The sequence below is a fragment of the Leuresthes tenuis genome, unplaced genomic scaffold (assembly GCF_036924035.1).
Source record: "Leuresthes tenuis unplaced genomic scaffold, fLeuTen1.0.hap1 SCAF_14, whole genome shotgun sequence".
In the NCBI taxonomy this organism is placed as follows: Eukaryota; Metazoa; Chordata; class Actinopteri; order Atheriniformes; family Atherinopsidae; genus Leuresthes; species Leuresthes tenuis.
In genome coordinates this window covers 21,848,497-21,870,827 of record NW_027325368.1, presented here as the reverse complement: position 1 = coordinate 21,870,827, position 22,331 = coordinate 21,848,497, and the positions used below count along the sequence as shown (strand labels likewise).

General features: G+C 45.0%; 3 protein-coding genes across 3 annotated transcripts; 1 reads left to right on the top strand and 2 right to left on the bottom strand.

Annotated features, from left to right (window-relative positions):
- Positions 1-360: 360 nt before the first annotated feature.
- On the bottom strand, positions 361-2,067 carry LOC140269198 (C-X-C chemokine receptor type 4-like). Its single transcript, XM_072364216.1, has 4 exons — positions 1,986-2,067; positions 1,689-1,894; positions 1,284-1,567; positions 361-1,189 (listed from the first exon to the last, which is right to left on the bottom strand). The coding sequence occupies exons 1-4, from the start codon at positions 1,998-2,000 to the stop codon at positions 594-596; spliced, it is 1,101 nt and encodes a 366-aa protein (XP_072220317.1). The 5' UTR covers positions 2,001-2,067; the 3' UTR covers positions 361-593.
- A 3,580-nt stretch (positions 2,068-5,647) lies between these two features.
- Positions 5,648-7,858, bottom strand: LOC140268675 (uncharacterized). The gene is made up of 6 exons (XM_072363628.1): positions 7,778-7,858; positions 7,176-7,256; positions 6,618-7,090; positions 6,457-6,532; positions 6,273-6,365; positions 5,648-6,194 (listed from the first exon to the last, which is right to left on the bottom strand). The coding sequence occupies exons 1-6, from the start codon at positions 7,831-7,833 to the stop codon at positions 5,828-5,830; spliced, it is 1,146 nt and encodes a 381-aa protein (XP_072219729.1). The 5' UTR covers positions 7,834-7,858; the 3' UTR covers positions 5,648-5,827.
- Positions 7,859-14,526: 6,668 nt separating this feature from the next.
- Positions 14,527-21,437, top strand: LOC140269420 (UDP-glucuronosyltransferase 1A1-like). The gene is made up of 9 exons (XM_072364490.1): positions 14,527-15,406; positions 19,135-19,198; positions 19,273-19,421; positions 19,929-20,056; positions 20,155-20,248; positions 20,407-20,532; positions 20,612-20,699; positions 20,789-21,008; positions 21,133-21,437. The coding sequence occupies exons 1-9, from the start codon at positions 14,882-14,884 to the stop codon at positions 21,401-21,403; spliced, it is 1,665 nt and encodes a 554-aa protein (XP_072220591.1). The 5' UTR covers positions 14,527-14,881; the 3' UTR covers positions 21,404-21,437.
- Positions 21,438-22,331: the final 894 nt, after the last annotated feature.

Sequence of the window (22,331 nt, the reverse complement as noted above, 5' to 3'; positions counted from 1 at the left end):
ACGACAAGTTCCTCAGTAATGTTTCCAAAGGACAATTTCGATTTAAAGTTTAAGAAAATGGCAGCTTTTCACCAGCAATCAAGGAGAATTATGTTTAATTCAGGCTTGTTGTTCTTCCTTTTCCACCTTTCCTGTTCCTTTACAGTGTGTTTTATGTGATAAAACGCCTTCATCCCTTCTGTCATTATTGAGCTTGGCACTGGACTGGAGATATTTATGCATTTGGGAGAGTTGATAATTCTTATCAGAGCTTGTAAGCACGGCATTAGCTGCGGTTGAGTGATTGAAGTGCAAGCCAGGAATTCTCAGTTTGAGTCAGGAAGCAAAAGGAAACAAAAAAAAAACAGAGAAGCACAAACATGAGTATTTAGTGTGTTTTATTACAAACATGTACAACATGTATATGAGCACAGTTGCATATCAACACTATTTACAAATGAAATCTCTCAGTGAAGAAGAAGACAAGTCATGGTCCAGCAGACTGCTCCTTTTTTTTTTTTTTATCAGATACTTTGTGTAAACTTTCTGTCATATATTACAGTATGTACAGTACACACAAACACACACACACAAGGCAGCATTACAAGGAGACACTAGCTGGAGTGTAAACTGGATGACTCGGACTCTGTGGTCGTAGAGGTCCCGGGGCATCTCCGGGGTAAAACCTTCAAACTGGAAGCCCGACTCAGAGTGAGGGCTCTGCGGGCTGAACTCTTGAATCCGGCCCCTAGGAATGCGTAAAGTAGCGGGTTCAGGCAGCAGTGTGCGAATGCCATGGGCTCAGCCACCGCAAGCCACAAGCCTAAAGCAGCCTCCAATCTGCAGCTCCGCGGCAGGACCTCCAGGCGCAGCAGAGCATCCACAGAGATGCCCGTTCCATAGGGGAGCCAGCACACGAAGAAGCAGAGCACCAATGCGATGGTGGTCCGAACCGCCCGCCGCTTCTGCCTCTGGCCCCCCAACGGGCCTCGTGTCAGCCTTGTGACAATGACGCAGTAACACACAAGGAGGACCAGGCCGGGGATCACCAAACCCACCAGGACCAGCTGCAGGTGGAAGACTGAAACCCAGAGAGGAGCATTATCTGCAGGGTAGAATCGCTGGCACAGAGTGGATCCCTCTCCTCCTTCCTGAGTTCGGGCAAATATCAAATCTGGCACTGCCAGCAGGCCAGAGGGCAGCCAAGCACCTGCAGACAGGAAGAGGATGAAAAGAGATAAGTTTGAGGTGTCAGAAGAAAAGAGACAAGAGATGAGAAGGCAGATCAGTCTTTAGCTACCCACCTACATACACCAGTCTGTGTGCCAGCAGCTGCCTCAGACCACCGGTGTTGGTGTCTGTGGCTCTGACGACTGCCAGGTAGCGGTCCAGGCTGATGAATGCCAGGATGAGCACGCTGCCGTACAGGTTGACAGTATAGATCACATGTACACCAACGCAGGTGGCTGCTCCAAACCGCCAATCAGCTAGGGCTGCGTCTACTGCCCAGAACGGGAGCGCCAGAACAAAAAGGAGGTCAGCAGCAGAGAGATGGAGGCGGTACCGATCCGTCAGGCTGCATTTAGACCTTCAGAGAAAGAAAAAAAAATCCAATCAGTCACATGGTCACTTCTTACCTCGCACTACAAATGTCCTGCAATTCATTGGAGCCAAAGCTCCCGACGTCAGTCCTCGACCCGCCTTCTCACCTGCGCTGACAGCCCAGAACCATGACCACCAGGCCGTTTCCTGTGATGCCCAGGATGAAGATGAGAGAGTAGACCACAGGAAGGAAGACCTGCTGAAGCTCAGCTGTCATCAAGTGTTCCACATCACAAGGCTCCTCTAGTTCCACTCCCTCCTCTCCAGAGCCAGAGCCAGAGCCTGTCTCATTGTCGTAGTCAAAGAAGATATGCTAGAAAGACATGAGAGATGATGAAGGAAAAGGCAATCACATATTTGAGAACTTCCACGAAAGCTGCGGTGTTTGACCAGACCACCCTTACCTCATAGTACGACATGATGGAGACAGTGCTTCTCCCTTCTTAGTGGAGTGAAGCTCAGACTTCAGTGTGTGGGGTTTTATAGTTGTGTCCATGCTCCTCCCCCAAACACTCCACCACATCTGTGAGCCTGCTGAAACGTTTTTCCTGTTTTCGAGGTGTCAGGTGCTGATAGTGGATCTATCACAGGATACTGCGTCGCTATGTGTGTGCGTGCGTGCTGTTTGAATTGTTTGAACCCTGAGACCTCTGCTTTGTAGTCATCAATTGGCAATAGGAAAGAAAGCCAATGAGAATCGGACAATGTAATGTGTGTGTTTGTGTGTACATTTCCAAACTCCATGCTTGGTTAAATGAGGACAAGCAGCAGGAGTAATAGTTCTCACCGGACTGTGAACTTACTCGTCCTTTGTGCGTCACTAAGCATGTTCACATGGTCTCGTATGGGAGACACACAAGGACACGTAGAGGAGACAGAGTCGTTTTTTCTTTGAATGAATGTGAGATGATTATCAGCCTTCCTCAGCTCAGTTTTGGTAAACAACCGGCTGCAGGACTCCTTCTGATCTTTCTCTGTCAGTGAAGCATCAAGTGTGTGTTTGTGATATCAGTGAGTCACTTCAGAGCAGCAAAGAGACTCAGGTCTCAAACTCAGGTCTCAACACTTTGAAGCAAGAGTGAGCGAGCAGAGTAATCGTGGACTTTAACGGCGCTAATATTTATTTCTGTCATTTTTTTTAAACAACAAATTGTCCAATTTAGTGAAAGGATCAAACCTGAAAACATATGAAAAATCTAATTCAAATGAAAGTCGTTCCAAACTGAGGATGGACAATGAAAAGGGAAATGTTATGTGGCTCTGCGTTTTAAATTTGATTGATAACGTTCCCAAAGCACTTAAAATGTGCTCACTTTGTTAATGGATTATATCCCTATTTGTCATCTACGAGTGATGGAAACTCGAGCGTCTCAGCGGACACATTTCCTGACTGCTCTGACTTTAAATCCCCATCCTCTCCCAATTTACTAATCCCCAAAGTAAACAGCAAATCTACTCTGGAAAAACTGTTACAAGTGTCAAGACTGAGACCCCGGCCCCTTATCTGCCTCTCACTTTCCCCACCCTTCCTCAACATTCACCAATATCAGCACAACAATCTCAAAAAACAACAATGCTGTCTAAACTCTGCAGTTTTTGGGGGGTGGGGGGTGGGACATGTGGACTGATGTAAAAAGTCCTAATTTTGGACAACATGAAGCTACATTTTCCACATAACCTGCTAACAGCGCCTAATGGAAGAGGCTCCCGCAGTGAACTCAACAGGAGCAAACTTTTTTTTCTTTTTGACGCTTACTCACAGAGGTCACAGAGGTCACACGGCTGTAAACAATCACCTTGATTAAAAGCTGTATTACGCAGATCTGTGCCAGGCCCCTGCTTCTCTGCGGGACACTCATCGTTGAGCGTAGATCACACCTGCATCTGTCCTGCTGAGACTTGTCCTAATGATGAGAAACACATGCTTGTGTGACTGTTGTGTCCTCATCCTATGTGTAATGATCTTAATGGACTTAATTAGTTGTGAGATCATCCATTGGTTGTGTTTTTGTTTTTTTTAAACATATCACAATATTCTCAGTCTTCTTGTCCCTTCCCAACTAGTACTACTGGCATTGAATCACTTCCTTATTTTCTCATCTGCTTTTTTAAATGTATTTTTACATCGCATGGCGGCTGTTTGTTTTGGCATGAGAGTTACTGGTGACCGGACTGATGGGCTTTTTTTCTTGTGTTTGGTAAATGTCGGATTGTGACTGTGGAAGGAGATGGCGCCACCGAGTGGATCTTTAAGGAAATGCACCCAACCACACTGCCTGCAAGCCTGTAAAGACGAGATCAAATAACAGGAGTCTAATGAAGACGTGAGCATGTTTTCAGAAGAAGAAGAAGAAGCTTTTATCCAAAACTTATCAGCAGAAATGGATTCAATTGATCTACGGCGACACAGTGCATCAGATTGTTCTTACATTGTGATCTGATTTTAAACACTTTTTACATGACATGCAGCCATTTGCTTCTCTTTACGTTTTAACTTTTAAACAATTTTGCAAGACACACATTACCTGAATACAAAATAATTTGCTAAAAATAATTTGCTAAAAATGTGTCGATTTCGACTGCTAACTGAAACTTGAGGATTAGATATTTTCCAGATATTTTTATGAGAAACATTGTAAAAAATCTCCTTTTCATCTTTTCAGCAGTTGGAAATGGTAGTCTGTTCTTTTGTGTCAAACTTCCGACTACTGTCACCCTCCTTACTCCTGTCTAAGCTACAATTCTGTTGGGCCAAAGCTCTGCTGCAAGAATGTCGACCAGGGCCCCATTTCACTCTCACATCACCCCGATTCTCATGCCACTGCACTGTTTCTCAAAATTAACTAGCCAATTTTAGCATCCTCCTCTTTGTTTCTAAAGCAGCAAGCGTCCTGGATCCAGAGTACATGGGTATATTTTCAACTCTGTATATTCCCAGTAGACCCCTCAGATCTTCTGATTAAGGCCAACTAGTCATTCTGTGTGGGTTTTTTTTTTCATTGTCCCGGTTCGCAGACTGTGGAATTATCTTCTTCCACAAGTCAGAATGGCAAACTCTCTTGAGTGCTTTAAATCACAGCTGAAGACCCATCTGTTTTCAAAGATTTTCTGTCTCTAACTTACTGGCTTAGGGTTCTGTTTTGTGGCGTTTTGCTGGGCTGCATGTTTCTTTCTGCCCATGTTTTCATATAAATCTTAGTAACCAGGGTTTTGAAAGGTGCTGTATAAGCACGTTATCCCTGTGGAAAATGTCGCAAAGTTAAGGAAAGGTGATAGGAGAAATCCCAAAGGATTTGGGAGAAGACAACTGTGCTGCAATGAGAATCCGAGCACTTCTACTTAGTTAGTTTGTGGGCCTGCATCACTTCATACAGATTGCTTCTTCGTTGCCACATTATAGTTAAAAGGAAAAAGGGAGAGGGGGCATAAAGGTGAACTATACGACTATCACATCCTCCTATCATGGTATTTATTTTAAGGGAAGCACTCCGGCTTATTTCCTTACTCCTACCAGAATTTTAACAGGACATCATGGCTGTGTTTCTGCATTTCACTCAGTAGGGTTTTAAAGCAAAAAAAAAATAACACCTTTAGTTTTATCCACACTAAATTGGATCAATGCAACCAAATGAGGCCCTGTAATGGACTGGCTAACTGTGAGAAATTTGTGAAATCCTCTGTGGGTTTGTGGCCTCAGTGTACCGTCTTGGTTCATGTAGCAGCTACTTTTTGTTCTTTTATTTTTATCTCTGACCTGCAAAGCGGTGTGTTTGAACCTTACTATTTCCATTCCACTGTGATGGATCCTGAGTGTCTTTATGTTTTTGACACAGGGAGTTATGATCCTCAAGGCAGTGCATTGTGGGAAAGTAGCCCACGTGGAGAAAAGTGGAGTTTGAGGCTGTTTTTTTTAGTATTTCCATCTGAAACAAACTGGTGCTTTTATTGTATATTGTAACAATACTGAAGATTGTAAAAGCATCTTTTAAGCATGTTGTAAATTCCATGTAAAAAACAAAACATTTATTTACAGTTGTCAAGTTGTATGAAATTTTAAATCAACCCTATTTTGAAAGGATACAAAAAAAACAACAACATGCGGAACTGCTTTGTCAAAAAGTCCAGGAACGTGGAACTGAAAGAGCTATCAAACAAACTCCAACAAAACTCCAACAGCAAGAGCAGGTCATCGACCCCAAATCTTCAGCCGTAGCCGTTTGTTTAGGGAAACGTCGCAGTCACCTGGCTAACGTTTTTCTCTGACAATCATGCTGCTGTTGCCTCGCAACTGAGCGAGCAGGTCTCTGAATCCGCACGCCTTCTTCCCGCGTGTTTCCCGCTTGGCTCGGACAGCTTTAGCCTTGATGGTTTCCCGGGTTACAGATGACGGAATCACCTCAGCCGTCGAATCTGCATCAGCTCGACTCGAGCTGCTAAAAGAGCTGTTTGAGCCGTCATCCATACGGTTTATCCCGATGTGTTGGCGGCGACTGTTGCTTTGGAGACGCTGCTGCTTAGCAGCACGGGAACCCTGGGAGCCATCTCTGGTTCGCTTTCTCGTGTTCTTCTTTCTTTGCTTTTTGGCTGGCTCTCTGGCACACCGTCTCAGGTTCCTGACACAATCACGCAGCGCATGAGTCGTTTTCCATGAAAACAGAGGAACATATCAGACATGTGAATCAATGCATTACCTCTGAAGGAAAGTGTGTGGCCTCGAGCAGGCTGGTGACTCCCCTGAACGTTGCCCTCTGTCCTTATTCAGTTGTGTATGTCTTAAAAGCTTCCTGAAATGACACAGATGTGCAGTGAATTTGAGCCCCAGCCTTCTGTCTTGAAGCTGGCAACCACAGACACTGCAGTCACAACTGCTCTTACCGCACTGCATTAGGCGGCCTTCTCGGCATCCACTTTTTGATCAGCACCCACTGGTCGCATGTCAGGGACTGGGGATCTAATGAGGAAACAAGAAGCAGCTATGAAGTTTGTTTGTTTTTTCTGCACCATGCATCACACTTTTAAGCCATGAGTGCACTAACCATTGTCTTTGACTTTGGTTCTGACTGGAGCCTTTGTTCTCTTTGCCTTCTGATAGAGCTTGTGACAGGCTGAGCACAGGACCCAGGAAGGCTTTAGCTTCTTGGCGGGGGCATGATGTAAGAAGGAGGGACCAGAAACTATGCTGCTGCACTCAGAGCCACCATCCTCATTCGACTCATCCAGCCCGTTATCAGTTACCTCTACGGTGTCTCCTCCGTCTTGCTCTGCAAAACGCTCCTCAGCACAAGTGCCATTTATGATGTCGATCATGTCACAGTCCTTCCCCTCATCAGAGTCATCAGCCTCGGTTTTCTTCAACCAAGCTCTCACTCTCTGATCTCTCAGCCTATGCTGGTTAACTTCCTCATTCGGCACGGGACTTTTTTGGACATTCTTCTTGGAGGCTTTTGACAGTCGGGTGACGCGTTGGGGAGACATGGATCCCTTCCACTTGAGGCGATACTCAAATGACCTGCGACAGCGAGCATCAGAGGCATGATAAAGCACTTCCCTATGTCTCCTCTGTGAGATGCTAATGTGTTCAAAGGTCATCTTACCTATAATATTCTACTTTTACAGACAGTGAATGAGAGAATAAATCCAAGCCATCTGCATCATAACTGCTGTCAGTCACAGGCCTGCAAAATTTGAAGATAAAATTTGATTACTTCAATGACACACGACTTGTCAGGAGTTCTGTTCACAACAAACACTAAACCAAGGGCAAAAATTATCTGTGAGCAGTTGATCTGCTTCTCTTATCTTGAGCTCCTAGCTCTCAACTGCACTTTATATAAAAACTGATGGATGATGTAGCATTAAAGAGGCATGATGATAACTACTACTGTTAAATCCAAACACTTAGCTTTGAGCCAAGGCTACTCCTGATCAGACAGGACACTTTGATGATGAATTTTAGTGGCAACGATGCCACAAACTAACTAACGATCATGACTAACAAACGTCAAGTTCAGGCTGTAAGCTCGTACAGCCCTGGGTCTGAATGATTCAACACATCCGACTGCTACTAGTTCAAAGTCCTGAAAAGTCTACTTTTGTTAATGTTAAGTTTAGCATCCTGATCAATCTAACGAGGCTGAAAACAAGCAATGACCTCCGAGCCGAGGGACGTCAGCCTGGTTGTGACTTTAAAACTTACTTCGTATCTGTTCCCTCACACTTTTCATTGTCTGACATGTTCGTAGCTGCTTTCATTTCACATCTAAAACTACGGAAAAATACCGCGCTTACTGGCTCGTGCCGTGATGGGCTCGCGGGACCAACGTTGACCAAAGGGCTCGAGGACACTTCCACTTATCAACTGAAAGATGCGCGAATGGAACAAGACTCTTTGCTTTTGTAATCGAGTCTTTTAACGGCTCGGCTTGGCATCGAGTCAAATGTGCTCGTCACTCCACTTGTAGAGTCTTTCCTCTTGTCTTTTTTTGGGTGGGAAATGGCGCTTTAACGCCACCAACTGGACAAGCGCTAGAATGTGAAAAGTCATAGCTTTATACATAGACGCCGCATTGACTGCTGCCGCCCACTAGAGGGTAGTGCTTACGGGGCGGCCATCTTGGAACAGTGCCACTCGCTCCCATAGGCATATATACATAGAGGCGACAAGGAAGTCCAACTCGCCCCATTTTTTTTTTTGCTCCGTACACAAATTCTTACAACATAAATATCAATAAATGTGAACTGCTAGCAGTTAAAAACTGCAAATGTTCGCGCCATCTGCAACATTACAGTAAAAGTCAAATATGTAGGCCTTACAATCACCAAGAATCAAAAGACAAGATCCACCCTAAACTTTACTCCAATTATTCAGAATACTCAAAAGAAACTAAACCAAAGGTTACATAGGGACGTATCCCTAAAGGGTAGAGTTTAAAAAATTAAAGCAGAGGGAATGTCTCGACTAACTTATGCTGCTACCTCACTACATTTAGATAAAGAAATTAGTAAAGCTGCTGACCAGATGCTCTTTAATTTTATATGGAAAAATCGTACACATTACATCAGAAAAAGTATCATATAATTATGAGTCTGGAGGGCTTAACTTCCTGGATTTTAAAACTTTAAAAAATACATTAAAAATTTTATTAGGAAAGAATTTAAAAAAAAAATCTCAATCTGGAATTTTATTCCCCACCACGTCTTCTATCGTTTTGGAGGCCTCCATTTTATCCTGACTTGTAACTATAACGTAGAAAAACATATACAGGTCCTCCTTGCCAGGACTGTCACAGTTTAGGTTTTAAGTCTTCTTTTCAGGTCATTTGTTATGTTTTCAGGTTCCAGATCATGTTTTTCCCCTGTTCACTCATGTCACCTGTTTCTGTTCACAGCTGCACGTCATCACTGATCACTTCCCCACAGTTTCTAGGTTCACTTGCACCCAAGGCAGAATCCTCATGTACCTTTCATGCCACAGTTGTCTTGTTAAGTCTGTTTTTTTGGCCTCATAGTCTTGTTTTTTCATAGTCTTGCTTTGTTTGTTCATAGTTAAGTATTTTTGATTATCCGGCTCAGCCGCGCTTTCTGTTTTTGCCTGTTTGGAATAAACCTTTTTTGAATTTGGGTCCTACCTTCATCCATCGTTCCTGACAAGGACTCTCATCTATAAGCACAACCTTTCACCTCACCGTTATATCATTTGGATAATAACATTTGTTTTCCTCATCTAGACACGTATGTTCCATATTCAGCTGACTCTCCAGAAGGAAAACTATGTTTGTCACTAACTCAGAAGAATAATAAAAAAGTATGTGCCTTATTTAAAAAAGATATTGTTCCTACCCCTAATATTACTGTTTTTTGGAATAGTTTCACAGTTTAATGTTGATTGGACAAAAGTTTTTAATCACAAATAAGGTTAAGGAGGTTTCTTACAAAATCATACAGAAATATTATCCAGCTAATCATTATATGCAAAATTTTAAAAAGAGCATATATAATATAAAATATATCATAGTAATTACTCTTTCTGTAATTTACATCCAGAAACAGTTGTTCATTTGTTCTGGCTTTGCTCTCACATGAAAAAACTATGGGCAAACCATAGCAAATTTATTATTCTCTTGTACCATAGATTTTATTTTACTTTGGGAAAATGTTGTTTTTGGTTTCCGTAATTACCCTAAGAAAGAAGGAAAATGTTACTTTTAAATAAATCTGTTTTTATCTTTTGCAAAATTTCATTTTAATAAAAGTAAATTTTCTAAATTTCTAATTTTCAAAAAGAAATGGAACTTTACTTTAAGCTAATCACCAAACCAGCAAACGAAAAGGCTATTAAAAGCATAGACTTTTGTGATATGTATAACCTTGTTGTATAATGAACATCACTCCTGGCACATGTTTTCTGTGTTTTCCTTGTATAATGTTCCCTGTATACTATTTGTAGTATAGGCTATTTCAGAGGGAGAAAACAGGCTGCCTGAAATAATCTGTTACCCCTTTAATGTTGTTAAACGCACATTTGCTTTTATTAATTTATTTATCTTAAAGAAAGAGCAATTATGTCTAAAACCACCAAACTGTGTCAAGAACATATTTTATACTGGGAGCCCGCAGGTTCAAAGGTAAAAAAAACAACCATGACACAATAAATTATAACATTTTGTCGTTTTACTGACTAGTTGATCAGAAATGACGTACAGACTGTAGAATCTGCCTCTCCGGCTGCTGTGAGCACTCCTGATACCAGGGGAACTGCGAAAAGCTTTTTAAAAATGTTGTATTATGTTTTCTTTCATTTTAGCAAGTACCATCAAGGCCAACAAAAGCTTCAAGGAAAGCAGAAGAAGTGTGTTTCCTTTCAGTGAACTTTCCTCAGCATTTCCCTTAAGCGGAAACTCATTCTAATGTTGTATCTGCATGTAATATTTTTTAAACACATGAGAGCGTTAAGGCCCTGGTCATATTAAAACCTGTATTGCATTTTCTCTCTGCCACTCATTTTGGACACATTGACACACACATGAGCACACATTAAAACATACTGTAGTGTGTTATGTCCCTGTCACTTAGACTTAGGCAGCTTAGCTCATATCCAGGGTGCAAACAGTGAGCCTGAGCGATGAAATTAAGAATGTGGGTCAGCTACATCAGTGAGTGATGAGTTGTAAACGTCACTATATATTTCCATCCCTCTTTCCACCAGGACCACAATTATGCTTTGCCTGCTTCTCCCACTAAAGGCCAGACTTAGTGAAGCTCTGCTAGAGTGGAGAGTCTGCAGCGCGAGAAGAGGAATAGCATGCTCCGGGAGCGAAGGGCAAAGAAAAATGTGCACACTCTTCTCGAGGATCTGAGGGAGAAAAACCTCAAATGAAGCGTTGAAAGACAGGCTTGAATGCTAGTCAGCTAAAATGGAAATACTAATTAGAATATTTCATATAGGTAATTTATGCTTGTAGTCTGTGTTAAACTCTTATTCAAAGGGGTCGTACTAATAAGTTTATGCTTACTGAATTTCAGATTCTCTTGGCAAAGAAGGACCATGAGTACACCAGGGAGCAGAGGGAGTTTGCCCTCATACTACACCTTCATAGTCCGAAGGTAAATAGATTCCTGAGAGAGTCTCAACATCTTCCTGTCCCGCATCCCCATACATTGCAAAAGTATTCTCACATCACACACTGCGTTCCGATACATTTTGAGCTTTCAGACATGCTATTTTATGTTTTTTTTTCCCTGAAGAGGTTCTGGTGGTCAAATAACGAGATAGATTGATCCAGATTCCTGGATTGCTTATGAACAAAGACTGCTGGCAAGAAATCTTAAAGCTAAACGAGGAGCTGGGTTCTGGGAGAGCACCATTAGTTCTACCAATACTTTGCTCAGCGAGTTACAGCAGAACGGCAAATGAAAGATTTTATGTTTACTCAGTAAACCATGTACATTTCCAACAGAACAAGGACTTGATAACTTACCCAGGATAACTAGAAAATTTGACTTCCCATTAAGAAGTTGTAAATTCGGAGTATGTATGTACATCAGTAGGCTGTAGAGTAGAAAGGCAACAAGTTGCCTATTAAAGCTCAATAATAGTGTGGTACAGGGGTACCCAGAACTTGAGCCATTAATTTAAAATAAATAAAAACCTGGGCAAGGTCACCACATGACCAGACTGCTTAAGACAGAGTAGCACTGGCTGTGGCTTAACTGCAGAAGAATATTTGAGAAGTCTCCAGACAATCATTTCAAGCACATAAGTTTGGTGGGCAAGCCCTCAGGTTGGCTACTGTCCACTCGGCAATGAGCAATCTGTGCCCAGAGTTACGTGGCAGCATAAAGCTGTACAAATTTCAAGAGTGCACTGTATGGAAGGGGTTGTCCAGCGGCCATGTACAGGTGTAGAGAAATGGCTGTAAAGGATGCTGTACCTGATTGCTAAGGTCGGTTGAGCAAAGGGTGCAACCATTTGACAACACTTCCATAGCAGTTCCCCTCAAGATGCAGAGCTTTGAGAAGCCATGTTCTAAACCAAGAGCAGAATCTCTGAGTAAAGTATGACAGACGATGCCTGCCATTTTCCTTAAACCCAGATGGTGTACACAGGCCATCGTTTCCTTTAGTCAATCATCTTGAAGCTGGATCATTTGACAAGATTTTATTCAAAATCTAAAAAGAATCTTCATATGCTGTTGGGATTCAGCTTTCCAATCTGAAACAGAGAACCATGTTAGTTTAAGCACTGAGATAAGACCTCATTTACCACTCTCTCAACATACCCTTGGCACATCATGTTCAGCTCTAGCGGGCACTTGGGAAGAACTTTTTCTGCTGCCCAGAACCATGGCTGTCAGTAATATGCTCCTTCAAGTAGTGGACATCCTGAAAGTAGTCCTTGCCCTTCTCATGCTGCTGGCTGAAGGTGCTGTAGGTTCCAGTGGGGTACAGGCCATACAGGAGTCTGTAGTCAAAGTTAGGAGAACCACCCACACCAAAGCGTGGCACAAGTACGGTTACGGATCCCGGTCCAGACACTAGCCGAATTCCTCTGTCTGCTGCTGGTAATTCTCAAGTTCAGCTTCCTTCATGACACTGGAAGTCTCCCCTGACTGGAGCACAGGGCCAGGTGGTGACAGAGGGGCTGGAGGGAGAACGTCAGTGAGGCTGAGGGTTTGGGCTGACGCATCTTCAAAGACTGAAGGAGCAATAGCCCACTGTGTGGAGAGATTTCATAATTAGTCCTCTTCACAGCAGAAGTTTTGATAGCATGTATAGTGCAGTGTTTCTCAATTCAATTCAATTCAATTCATTTTTTCTTTATATAGTGCCAAATTACAACAATTGTCATCTCAAAGCACTTAAATAATATAGTCCAATTCAAGCCAATTGGAATTCAATTCATTGTAATCATAATCCAAGGAAATCCAATGAATTAATTTCAAAATAATCAAATTCATTCATATAGAGCCAATTCAAAAACAATATCCTAGCTAAGGAAACCAAGAGATTGCACTGAAACTAGTCTTCAGTCCAATCTCCCGTCTTGAGCGTGCCTGAGGCGACTGTGGAAAGAAACGACTCCATTTTAACAGGAAGAAACCTCTGGCAGAACCAGACTCAGGAAGGGTGGCCATCCGCCCCGACCAGCTGGGATTTGAGAAGACAGAAAAGAGGGAAAAGAGGGGGGAAAAACACCATAACGCCATTCAAAGGATATCTGTTGGAACAGGGAAACATACGTTAATAACCACAATAATGTCACATGTACATAATATCATTTGAGAAATTAAACGGGGGAAAAAAGTTAACAAAGTGAACAAAGGTGTGACAGATGAGGTCCCCCAGCAGTCTAAGCCTATAGCAGCTTAACTATGGGCTGTTTCAGGATCGCCTGAGCCATGCCTAACTATAAGCTTTATCAAAAAGGAAAGTTTTAAGCCTAATCTTAAAAGTGGAAAGGGTGTCTGCTTCCCGGACATTTACTGGCAGCTTATTCCACGAGAGAGGGGCCTGATAACTGAAGGCTCTACCTCCCATTCTACTTTTAGAAACTCTGGGAACCACAAGTAAACCTGCAGTTTGGGAGCGAAGTGCTCTCTTAGGAAAATATTTTACAATAAGATCTTTAAGATATGATGGAGCTTGGTCATTAAGAGTTTTATATGTGAGGAGAAGAATCTTAAATTCTATTCTGAATTTAACAGGGAGCCAATGAAGAGAAGCTAAAACTGGAGAAATATGTTCTCATCAGAACTCTGGCTGCAGCATTTTGGATCAGCTGGAGGCTTTTCAGAGAATATGTGGGACAGCCCAATAATAAGGAATTACAGTAGTCCAATCTTGAAGTAACAAATGCATGAACTAGTTTCTCTGCATCACTCGGAGACAGGATGTGCCTGATTTTGGCAATAATATGAAGGTGAAAGAAGGCACTCCTAGAAACCTGTTTTATATAATCTTCTTTCACTTCACAGGGTTTTGATGCCATTATAACAGATCCTCATTGTGCCGACAGGTTCATTGATAGCTGAGAAATATGGTGAGTTGCCCCTCTTTTTTGGAAACTCTGTCGGCGTGCCTATATATTTTCTCATGGTTTCAGTCACCATTCATTTGCTGAGGGGGATTCTGTGGTCCATGGATTTGATGGCTGCATGGTAGCCCTCCCCGGCCTCGTTGGTGCCTCGCCTTTCGACTGGATACACAGACAGAATGGACTTCAAGGAGAGAGTTATGACTTGAGAGTCAGACATGTCTTAGTGAGCTCATGCATAGCGAGGATGACTGATCTTGTTCAGTTTTCATGATAAAAAGCTCAGGTTTTCCCTTTTATTTTGGGAACTAATCCGGTACTTGCCGCTTTAAGCGAGTCAGAGCTCCACATTTGACTGTTTCTGTCTATTACACAACTGACAAATAAGGCCATTGATAGATGGTGGCACACAACATGCCATAACATGATTTAGAGTGCGTTTATCCCGTTCTCCAGGTGGAATGTCAGCTGAGACTGCGCAGTTTATTTTGTAAGACCATAGACGGAATTTAAATAACTCAACAACGAAAGAACTGACAACCCAAACCTCTGGTTACTGAGGACTGAGACAGCGACTCGATTTTACTGAGGACTTTGAACACACACAACTCTGCTAATTCACAGAGGAGACAGACGGCAGTGAGCACTTTCCTGGTGTATTCACAGCAAAGGAAAGGGTGTGACCAAAGTCCCTTCACTTCTGGACTCTGCCCCAATTGATCTGCGTGTAGAGGAAAGTTCAGGTACACACATAAGGAAGCGACAACAATGAGGAAAGTAGCAGTGTTTGTGTTTTTGCTGGTCAGCTTGGCCATAGAGGTGAGTGGTGCTGCAGATAAGACGGGGGGATCTGTGGCAGAAAACACCAGCCCAGAGAAGACAAAGGAGGCCAAAGAAGCTGACAACATTCCTGCTAGTGACAGCGCTTCATCAGCCTTTTTAGGTCACCTGCTGGTGGTGCCCATGGACGGGAGCCACTGGGTAGGCATAAAAGCCATTGTCCAAGAAATGGGTCGGCGTGGACACAGGGTCACTGTTGTGATGCCAGAAATCAGCATGCGGATGGGCGCAGGAAAACACTACGACACAGTCACCTACCCTGTTCCCTACGACCAGGCTTACATTGACTTTGTGTTGTCTTCGCACAAGGACATCATGGGGAAATCTGCGCAGGGTTTCGTGGAGAAGATTAAGTCACGATTCTCTCAGATCCAGATGATTACAGGTTTTATTCACACCACTGCAGAGAGCCTGCTGTTCAACACCAGTCTCATCTCACATCTGGCACAGCAGGTGAGTGAATATAAGAGAGAAACACAACTTGGAATGTGAATTTTGTAAGTTAGGATTCATTTGTAAGGCTTCTGTTGAGACCATCCCACTGGTGGTGGCTGGAGCACTTTTGTGGAGATGCTGCTATTTTGGATCACATTCATTCAGTCGTTTTCCATATCCACTTAACCTATTCAGAGTCATGGGTGGGGCTTCCATAGGCCAAAGAGGCAGGGCACAACCTGTCTGAGGTAACTGGATCTCAGTGTGACAAGAAACAACTGTTTAAATGAATCAAAAAGTACTAGAAAACTGTACTTATGTACAATTCTTTACTAAACGTACCTAAGAGAAAAACACTCTTTCACTCTTCACACTGTATAGCTTTTTGTTTTTATTTCAGGAAAAAGGGTCTTTATTTGCTTTTGTAAAATGTAGCGTGACAAGAGAATCCAATGATATGCAATTTATCCATCCATCCATCATCTGCCGCTTATCCGGGGGTCGGGTCGCGGGGGCAGCAGCTTGAGCAGAGAAACCCAGACGTCCCTGTCCCCGGCCACTTCCTCCAGCTCTTCCGGGGGGACCCCGAGGCGTTCCCAGGCCAGCCGAGAGACATAGTCTCTCCAACGTGTCCTGGGTCTCCCCCGGGGTCTCCTCCCAGTGGGACGTGCCCGGAACACCTCCCCAGGGAGGCGCCCAGGGGGCATCCTAACCAGATGCCCGAGCCACCTCATCTGACTCCTCTCAATGCGGAGGAGCAGCGGTTCTACTCCGAGCCCCTCCCGGATGACTGAGCTTCTCACCCTATCTCTAAGGGAGAGCCCAGACACCCTGCGGAGGAAACCCATTTCGGCCACTTGTATTCGCGATCTTGTTCTTTCGGTCACTACCCACAACTCGTGACCATAGGTGAGGATGGGAACGTAGATTGACCAGTAAGTAGAGAGCTTCGCCTTCTGGCTCAGCTCCCTCTTCACAACGACGAGTCGGTGCAGAGCCCGCAACACTGCAGATGCCGCACCGATCCGCCCGTCAATCTCCCGCTCCATTCGTCCCTCACTCGTGAACAAGACCCCGAGATACTTGAACTCCTCCACTTGGGGAAGGATCTCATTCCCGACCCGGAGAGAGCATTCCCCCCTTTTCCGGCTGAGAACCATAGTCTCGGATTTGGAGGTGCTGATTCTCATCCCAGCCGCTTCACACTCGGCTGCGAATCGCTCCAGTGAGAGCTGAAGGTCACGGCCTGACGACGCTAACAGAACCACATCATCTGCAAAAAGCAGAGACCCGATTCTGAGGTCGCCAAATCGGACACCCTCAACGCCCTGGCTCCGCCTAGAAATTCTGTCCATAAAAGTTAGGAACAGAATCGGTGACAAAGGGCAGCCCTGACGGAGTCCAACACTCACCAGAAACGTATCCGACTTACTGCCGGCAATGCGGACCAAACTCTGGCACCAGTCATACAGAGACCGAACGGCCCCTATCAAGGGGTCCGGCACTCCATATTCCCGGAGCACCCCCCACAGTACTCCACGAGGGACACGGTCGAACGCTTTCTCCAAGTCCACAAAACACATGTAGACTGGTTGGGCGAACTCCCATGCACCCTCCAGGATCCTGCCGAGGGTATAGAGCTGGTCCACTGTTCCACGGCCAGGACGAAAGCCACACTGCATCTCCTGAATCCGAGGCTCGATTATCCGACGGATCCTCCTCTCCAATACCCCCGAATAGACCTTACCAGGGAGGCTGAGGAGTGTGATACCCCTATAGTTGGAACACACCCTCCGGTCCCCCTTTTTAAAGAGGGGGACCACCACCCCAATCTGCCAGTCCAGAGGCACTGTCCCCGATGTCCACGCGATGCTGCAGAGGCGTGTCAGCCAAGACAGCCCTACAACATCCAGAGCCTTGAGAAACTCAGGACGGACCTCATCCACCCCCGGGGCCTTGCCACCGAGGAGCTTTTTGACCACCTCGGCAACCTCAGCCCCAGAAATGGGAGGCCCCGTCTCCGAGCTCTCCGACTCTTGCCTCTTCCGAGCACGTGTTGGTAGGATTGAGGAGTTCCTCAAAGTACTCCCCCCACCGACTCACAACATCCCTAGTTGAGGTCAGCAAAGCCCCATCCCCACTGTAAACAGTGTTGACTGTGAGCCGCTTCCCCCCCCTGAGACGCCGGATGGTGGACCAGAATTTCTTTGAGGCCGTCCGGAAATCGTTCTCCATGGTCTCACCGAACTCCTCCCAGGCCCGAGTTTTTGCCTCAGCAACCGCCGAAGCCACGGCCCGTCTGGCCCGTCGGTACCTATCAGCTGCTTCCAGGGTCCCACTGGCCAAAAAGGCCCGATAGGACTCCTTCTTCAGCTTGACGGCTTCCCTCACCACTGGTGTCCACCAGCAGGTTCGAGGGTTGCCGCCACGACAGGCACCGACCACCTTACGGCCACAACTCCGATCAGCTGCCTCGGCAATGGAGTCACGGATCATGGCCCATTCGGACTCAATGTCCCCCACCTCCCCCGGGATATGGTTGAAGCTCTGCCGGAGGTGGGAGTTAAAGCTCCTTCTGACGGGGGATTCTGACAAACGCTCCCAGCAGACCCTCACAATACGTTTGGGCCTGCCAGGTCTGATCGGCATCCTCCCCCACCAGCGTAGCCAACTCACCACCAGGTGGTGATCAGTTGACAGCTCCGCCCCTCTCTTCACCCGAGTGTCCAGGACATACGGCCGCAAGTCCGATGATACAACCACAAAGTCGATCATCGAACTGCGGCCAAGGGTGTCCTGGTGCCAAGTGCACATATGGACACCCTTATGTCTGAACATGGTGTTCGTTATGGACAGTCCATGACCGGCACAGAAGTCCAACAACATAACACCACTCTGGTTCAGATCGGGGGGGCCGTTCCTCCCAATCACACCCCTGCAGGTCTCACTGTCATTGCCCACATGAGCATTGAAGTCCCCCAGCAGAACGAGGGAGTCTCCGGGTGGAGCATTCTCCAGTGCCTCCCCCAGAGACTCCAAAAAGGGTGGGTACTCTGAACTGCTGTTTGGCGCATAGGCACAAACAACAGTCAGGACTCATCCCCCCACCCGAAGGCGGAGGGAGGCTACCCTCTCGTTCACTGGGGTAAACCCCAATGTACTGGCACACAGCCGGGGGGCAATAAGTATGCCCACACCTGCTCTGCGCCTCTCACCACGGGCAACTCCAGAGTGGAAGAGAGTCCAACCCCTCTCAAGAGGACTGGTTCCAGAGCCCAAGCCGTGCGTCGAGGTGAGTCCGACTATATCTAGCCGGAACCGCTCAGCCTCGCGCACCAGCTCCGGCTCCTTCCCCAACAGAGAGGTGACATTCCACGTCCCAAGAGCTAGCTTCAGTAGCCGAGGATCAGACCGCCAAGGCCTCTGACTTCGGCTGCTACCCAGCTCACATCGCACCCGACCCCCTTGGCCCCTCCCACGGGTGGTGAGCCCGTCGGAAGGGGGACCCACGTCATCATTTCGGGCTTAAGACTTTTGCACTGTACTGTATCATTTTTAACAAGAATGACTTGACAGAAGCACAAGTTACCCATGCCGTGTGCAACAATGCACTTCAATTCATCACACAACCAGACTCTTTTCCATTTTTCCACAGTTCCTCTTCGATGATCCCTGACTCAGAGAAGGAGATGGAAATTTCTAATTCCTGTTTTGTCCTTTCTCTTTTTCCCTCCTTCCCTTCATAGGGTTTTGATGCCGTCTTGACAGACCCAATGGTGCCGACGGGCTCACTGATAGCTCGGAAATTAGGTGAGCTGCCCTGCACTTGGAATCTCTGTGAGTCTGAGCACCTGTATATTTTCTCACCAGTGAATAATTTTCAGGCATTCCCAGCATTAATCTGCTGAGGGGGATTCCGTGTTCCTTGGATATGAAGGCTGCGGGGTGTCCCTCCCCGGCCTCATACGTGCCTCGGTTTTTTACCAGATACACAGACAGAATGAACTTCAAGGAGAGAGTTATCAACACTTTGGTGAGCGCTGAGAGCTGGACATGCAGGGCTGAGCTCATGTACAAAACAGACAGCTCGTCTTGTTCAGCTTTTCTAATTAAACATTTTTTCCTTTATTTGTTAAACCAATTCAGTTCCTGCAGATTTAAGCTGATCAGATCAGTTGGTATTTTCAGTCTTTCATATCCTTCTAAGGAGTTTTGGCTTGCAGACGATGCAGTGATAAACAGGCCTTTCTAAGATGAAAAATACACTTTTGTTTGACCAATCCTAACCCTTTGTTCATCTTCTCACGTCCCTCTAAATTCAAAATGTTGTAGCACATGACCCATTTATTCCTGCTAAAATCCATATACTCTCCGGTCCCATCCAATTATATTTATAAAGCACATTTAAAACAACAAGGTTGAACCAAAGTGCTGAATACAATGTGCTATTCTACAACTCAACCTGTGTCAAGATGAACTTTTTTTCCAAGCACAAAACATCTCACTATGTGCATTTTCTTGTGGTGCTTCTGACACACAGGTGGCTTTGTTAGAGCCGCTGTTCTGTCGACTGCTGTATTGGCGCTTTGACCAGATAGCCCATCAGTTCCTGGAGGAAGAGGTGAGCGTAGCAGAAGTGCTGTCAGACTCTGCTATGTGGCTGCTGAGGTAACACCTGCTACGATTCTTTATTTGTGTTTGGAAAAATACTGGAAGAACACTGAAAGAATAAGTTTCCTAAAAGCCTTCCTCTCTTGTTTAAACAGAATTGATTTCACACTGGAGTTCCCCCGTCCTCTCATGCCTAATGTAGTCCTGGTTGGCGGAATTAACTGCGACGTGAGAAATCCTCTTCCTGAAGTAAGGCGTTTGTACTTTAGATTCCAATTCAACTTCTAAATACAACTCTCAGCTTTTCTTTCCTCTCACTTATCAACAGTGGCTGTATATTGGTGGGACTGAGATGAATAGTGGAGGAGTAATGAATGCAAAGTGTCGAAATGAGTGTGTTTTTGCAGGATTTGAACTCATGGGTTTCAGGACAGCATGGATTTGTAGTTTTCACTCTGGGCTCCATGGTGTCAGATCTGCCACAGGAGATCACTTCTGCTTTTCTAGAAGCTTTCAGACAGATTCCACAGAAGGTAGGAGAACATTTCTGAACAGATATGAGCGTAGATCTCAAATCTTAAACTAAACCTGCAGTTATTGACACTCTGACAGGTGATATGGAGGTACACTGGGCAGGTTCCTGACAACATTCCAGCTAACGTGATGATGATGAAATGGGTGCCTCAGAATGACCTATTAGGTGTGTGAGTCCACTGCAGCTCATCCTGAAACATGTCAGTCACAGCTGATGGGTGATGTCTCACATATCATAACCTCTGCATGTGTTAGCACATCCTGGAGCTCGAGCTTTCATCACTCACGCTGGCTCTCACGGTCTGTTTGAGGGTTTGTGCCATGCTGTTCCTATTGTGATGATGCCGCTTAATGGGGACCAGCCTGACAATGCACAGAAAATAATGAGCAGAGGAGCAGGAGTCGTGTTGGATATAACTTCTGTCACCACGGAAGAAATCATTCAGGGACTGAATGAGGTCATCAATGACACCAGGTGAGGGGTCAGAAAGTTGCTCATAGTTTGGTCTTTGTTGATCTAATCTGTGTTTTATCTCATCTCCCATCATTTATCCATATATGCCATGTTTCAAACTTAGCCATCTATCGGATTCTTCCAGGTACAAAGAGAATGTGCAGAAGCTGTCAGCTCTTCATAAAGACCGTCCTGTCGACCCACTCGATCTCTCAGTGTTCTGGACAGAATTTGTGATGCGACACAAAGGGGCAAAGCACCTGAAAGCTGCTGTCCATGACCTCAACTGGCTCCAGTACTTCTGCTTGGATGTAATAGCACTACTAATAACTGTTGTGTTGGTTACTGTGATACTGATGGCAAAATGTTTGAAGCTATGCTTCCGGAAACTGAGCAGGAAGAGGAAGCAGGACTGAGATGATGTTATAAATGACTTCTTTTCAATCCTCACCTCTTTGTTTAGGAAAAAGCCTAAAACAGCACATCTGACAACTCTTAAATCAAAGGTCACAGGTTCCACAGTGGCAGCTGATGTCAGTAATGTTGCAGGAATCTTTTGCGTAACTCAACAAGATGAATTCTCTTATTGTGATGAGCAGTTGATCCATGAGGCTGACCGGACTGGGGTCAGTGTGCAGCAGTACAAGCAGCATTACACTGTAGCTGCAAACTCACGGTTGAGGAAAGATTGACATTCATTTGACTTACTATGAATCTTCTTCTTAGGCTAGTCTCAAGCAAGGTACGGTAAATACCTTCTGTAGTTCAGTCAGCTGTGACATATGCCAAATAAACAATGACTTTATATTAGTTGTAGGACTTTACTGCTACACAGCAGACCTCTAAATGAGTGTCTCCTGATCCTGGTCGCTGCCTGATTAAAATCAATTGGCCGTTAACAGGCTTCTGCAGAGCTTGATGACATGTTATGAGGTAAACCATTCATAATGATTAGGTGTTTTGGTGCGCAAAAAAAATCCTAAAACATTTAGGGCAGTGGGTTCCCAGGTGTCAGGGGTGCAGATCCGATGTCAGGATTAGGGGGACACAAAAGGGATTTTTTCTTTTTGCCCGTATGCAACTCAAACCATGCCACCATAAATCACAGCTTCGTAAAGTCTCTCCATAGCATTCAAAAAGTACTGCACAGGCAATCATTTATTGTGCTTTCCTTTCTTGTTTATAATCCTAAAAAGCCAGGAGCATGTATCACAGCTTACTTAACTGTTATATTAGTACATCATAGTTTTAAGGGTCTGTCATTTCTACCCACGTTCTTATCTTTCACCTCCCTCCGACCCTCCCAGATCCCAAATTCTTCTCACCATCTTCCTTTTCTCCCAG

Coding starts and splice junctions, on each gene's coding strand:
- LOC140269198 (XM_072364216.1), bottom strand. Junction 1,568..1,688: donor GTTCTGGGCTGTCAGCGCAG/GTGAGAAGGCGG, acceptor CTTTCTCTGAAG/GTCTAAATGCAGCCTGACGG. Junction 1,190..1,283: donor ACACAGACTGGTGTATGTAG/GTGGGTAGCTAA, acceptor TCCTGTCTGCAG/GTGCTTGGCTGCCCTCTGGC.
- LOC140268675 (XM_072363628.1), bottom strand. CDS start 7,833: ATGAAAGCAGCTACGAACATGTCAGACAATGAAAAGTGTGAGGGAACA. Junction 7,257..7,777: donor TGTGAGGGAACAGATACGAA/GTAAGTTTTAAA, acceptor CAAATTTTGCAG/GCCTGTGACTGACAGCAGTT. Junction 7,091..7,175: donor GTAAAAGTAGAATATTATAG/GTAAGATGACCT, acceptor TCGCTGTCGCAG/GTCATTTGAGTATCGCCTCA.
- LOC140269420 (XM_072364490.1), top strand. CDS start 14,882: ATGAGGAAAGTAGCAGTGTTTGTGTTTTTGCTGGTCAGCTTGGCCATA. Junction 20,533..20,611: donor TCAGACAGATTCCACAGAAG/GTAGGAGAACAT, acceptor ACACTCTGACAG/GTGATATGGAGGTACACTGG. Junction 20,700..20,788: donor GCCTCAGAATGACCTATTAG/GTGTGTGAGTCC, acceptor TGCATGTGTTAG/CACATCCTGGAGCTCGAGCT.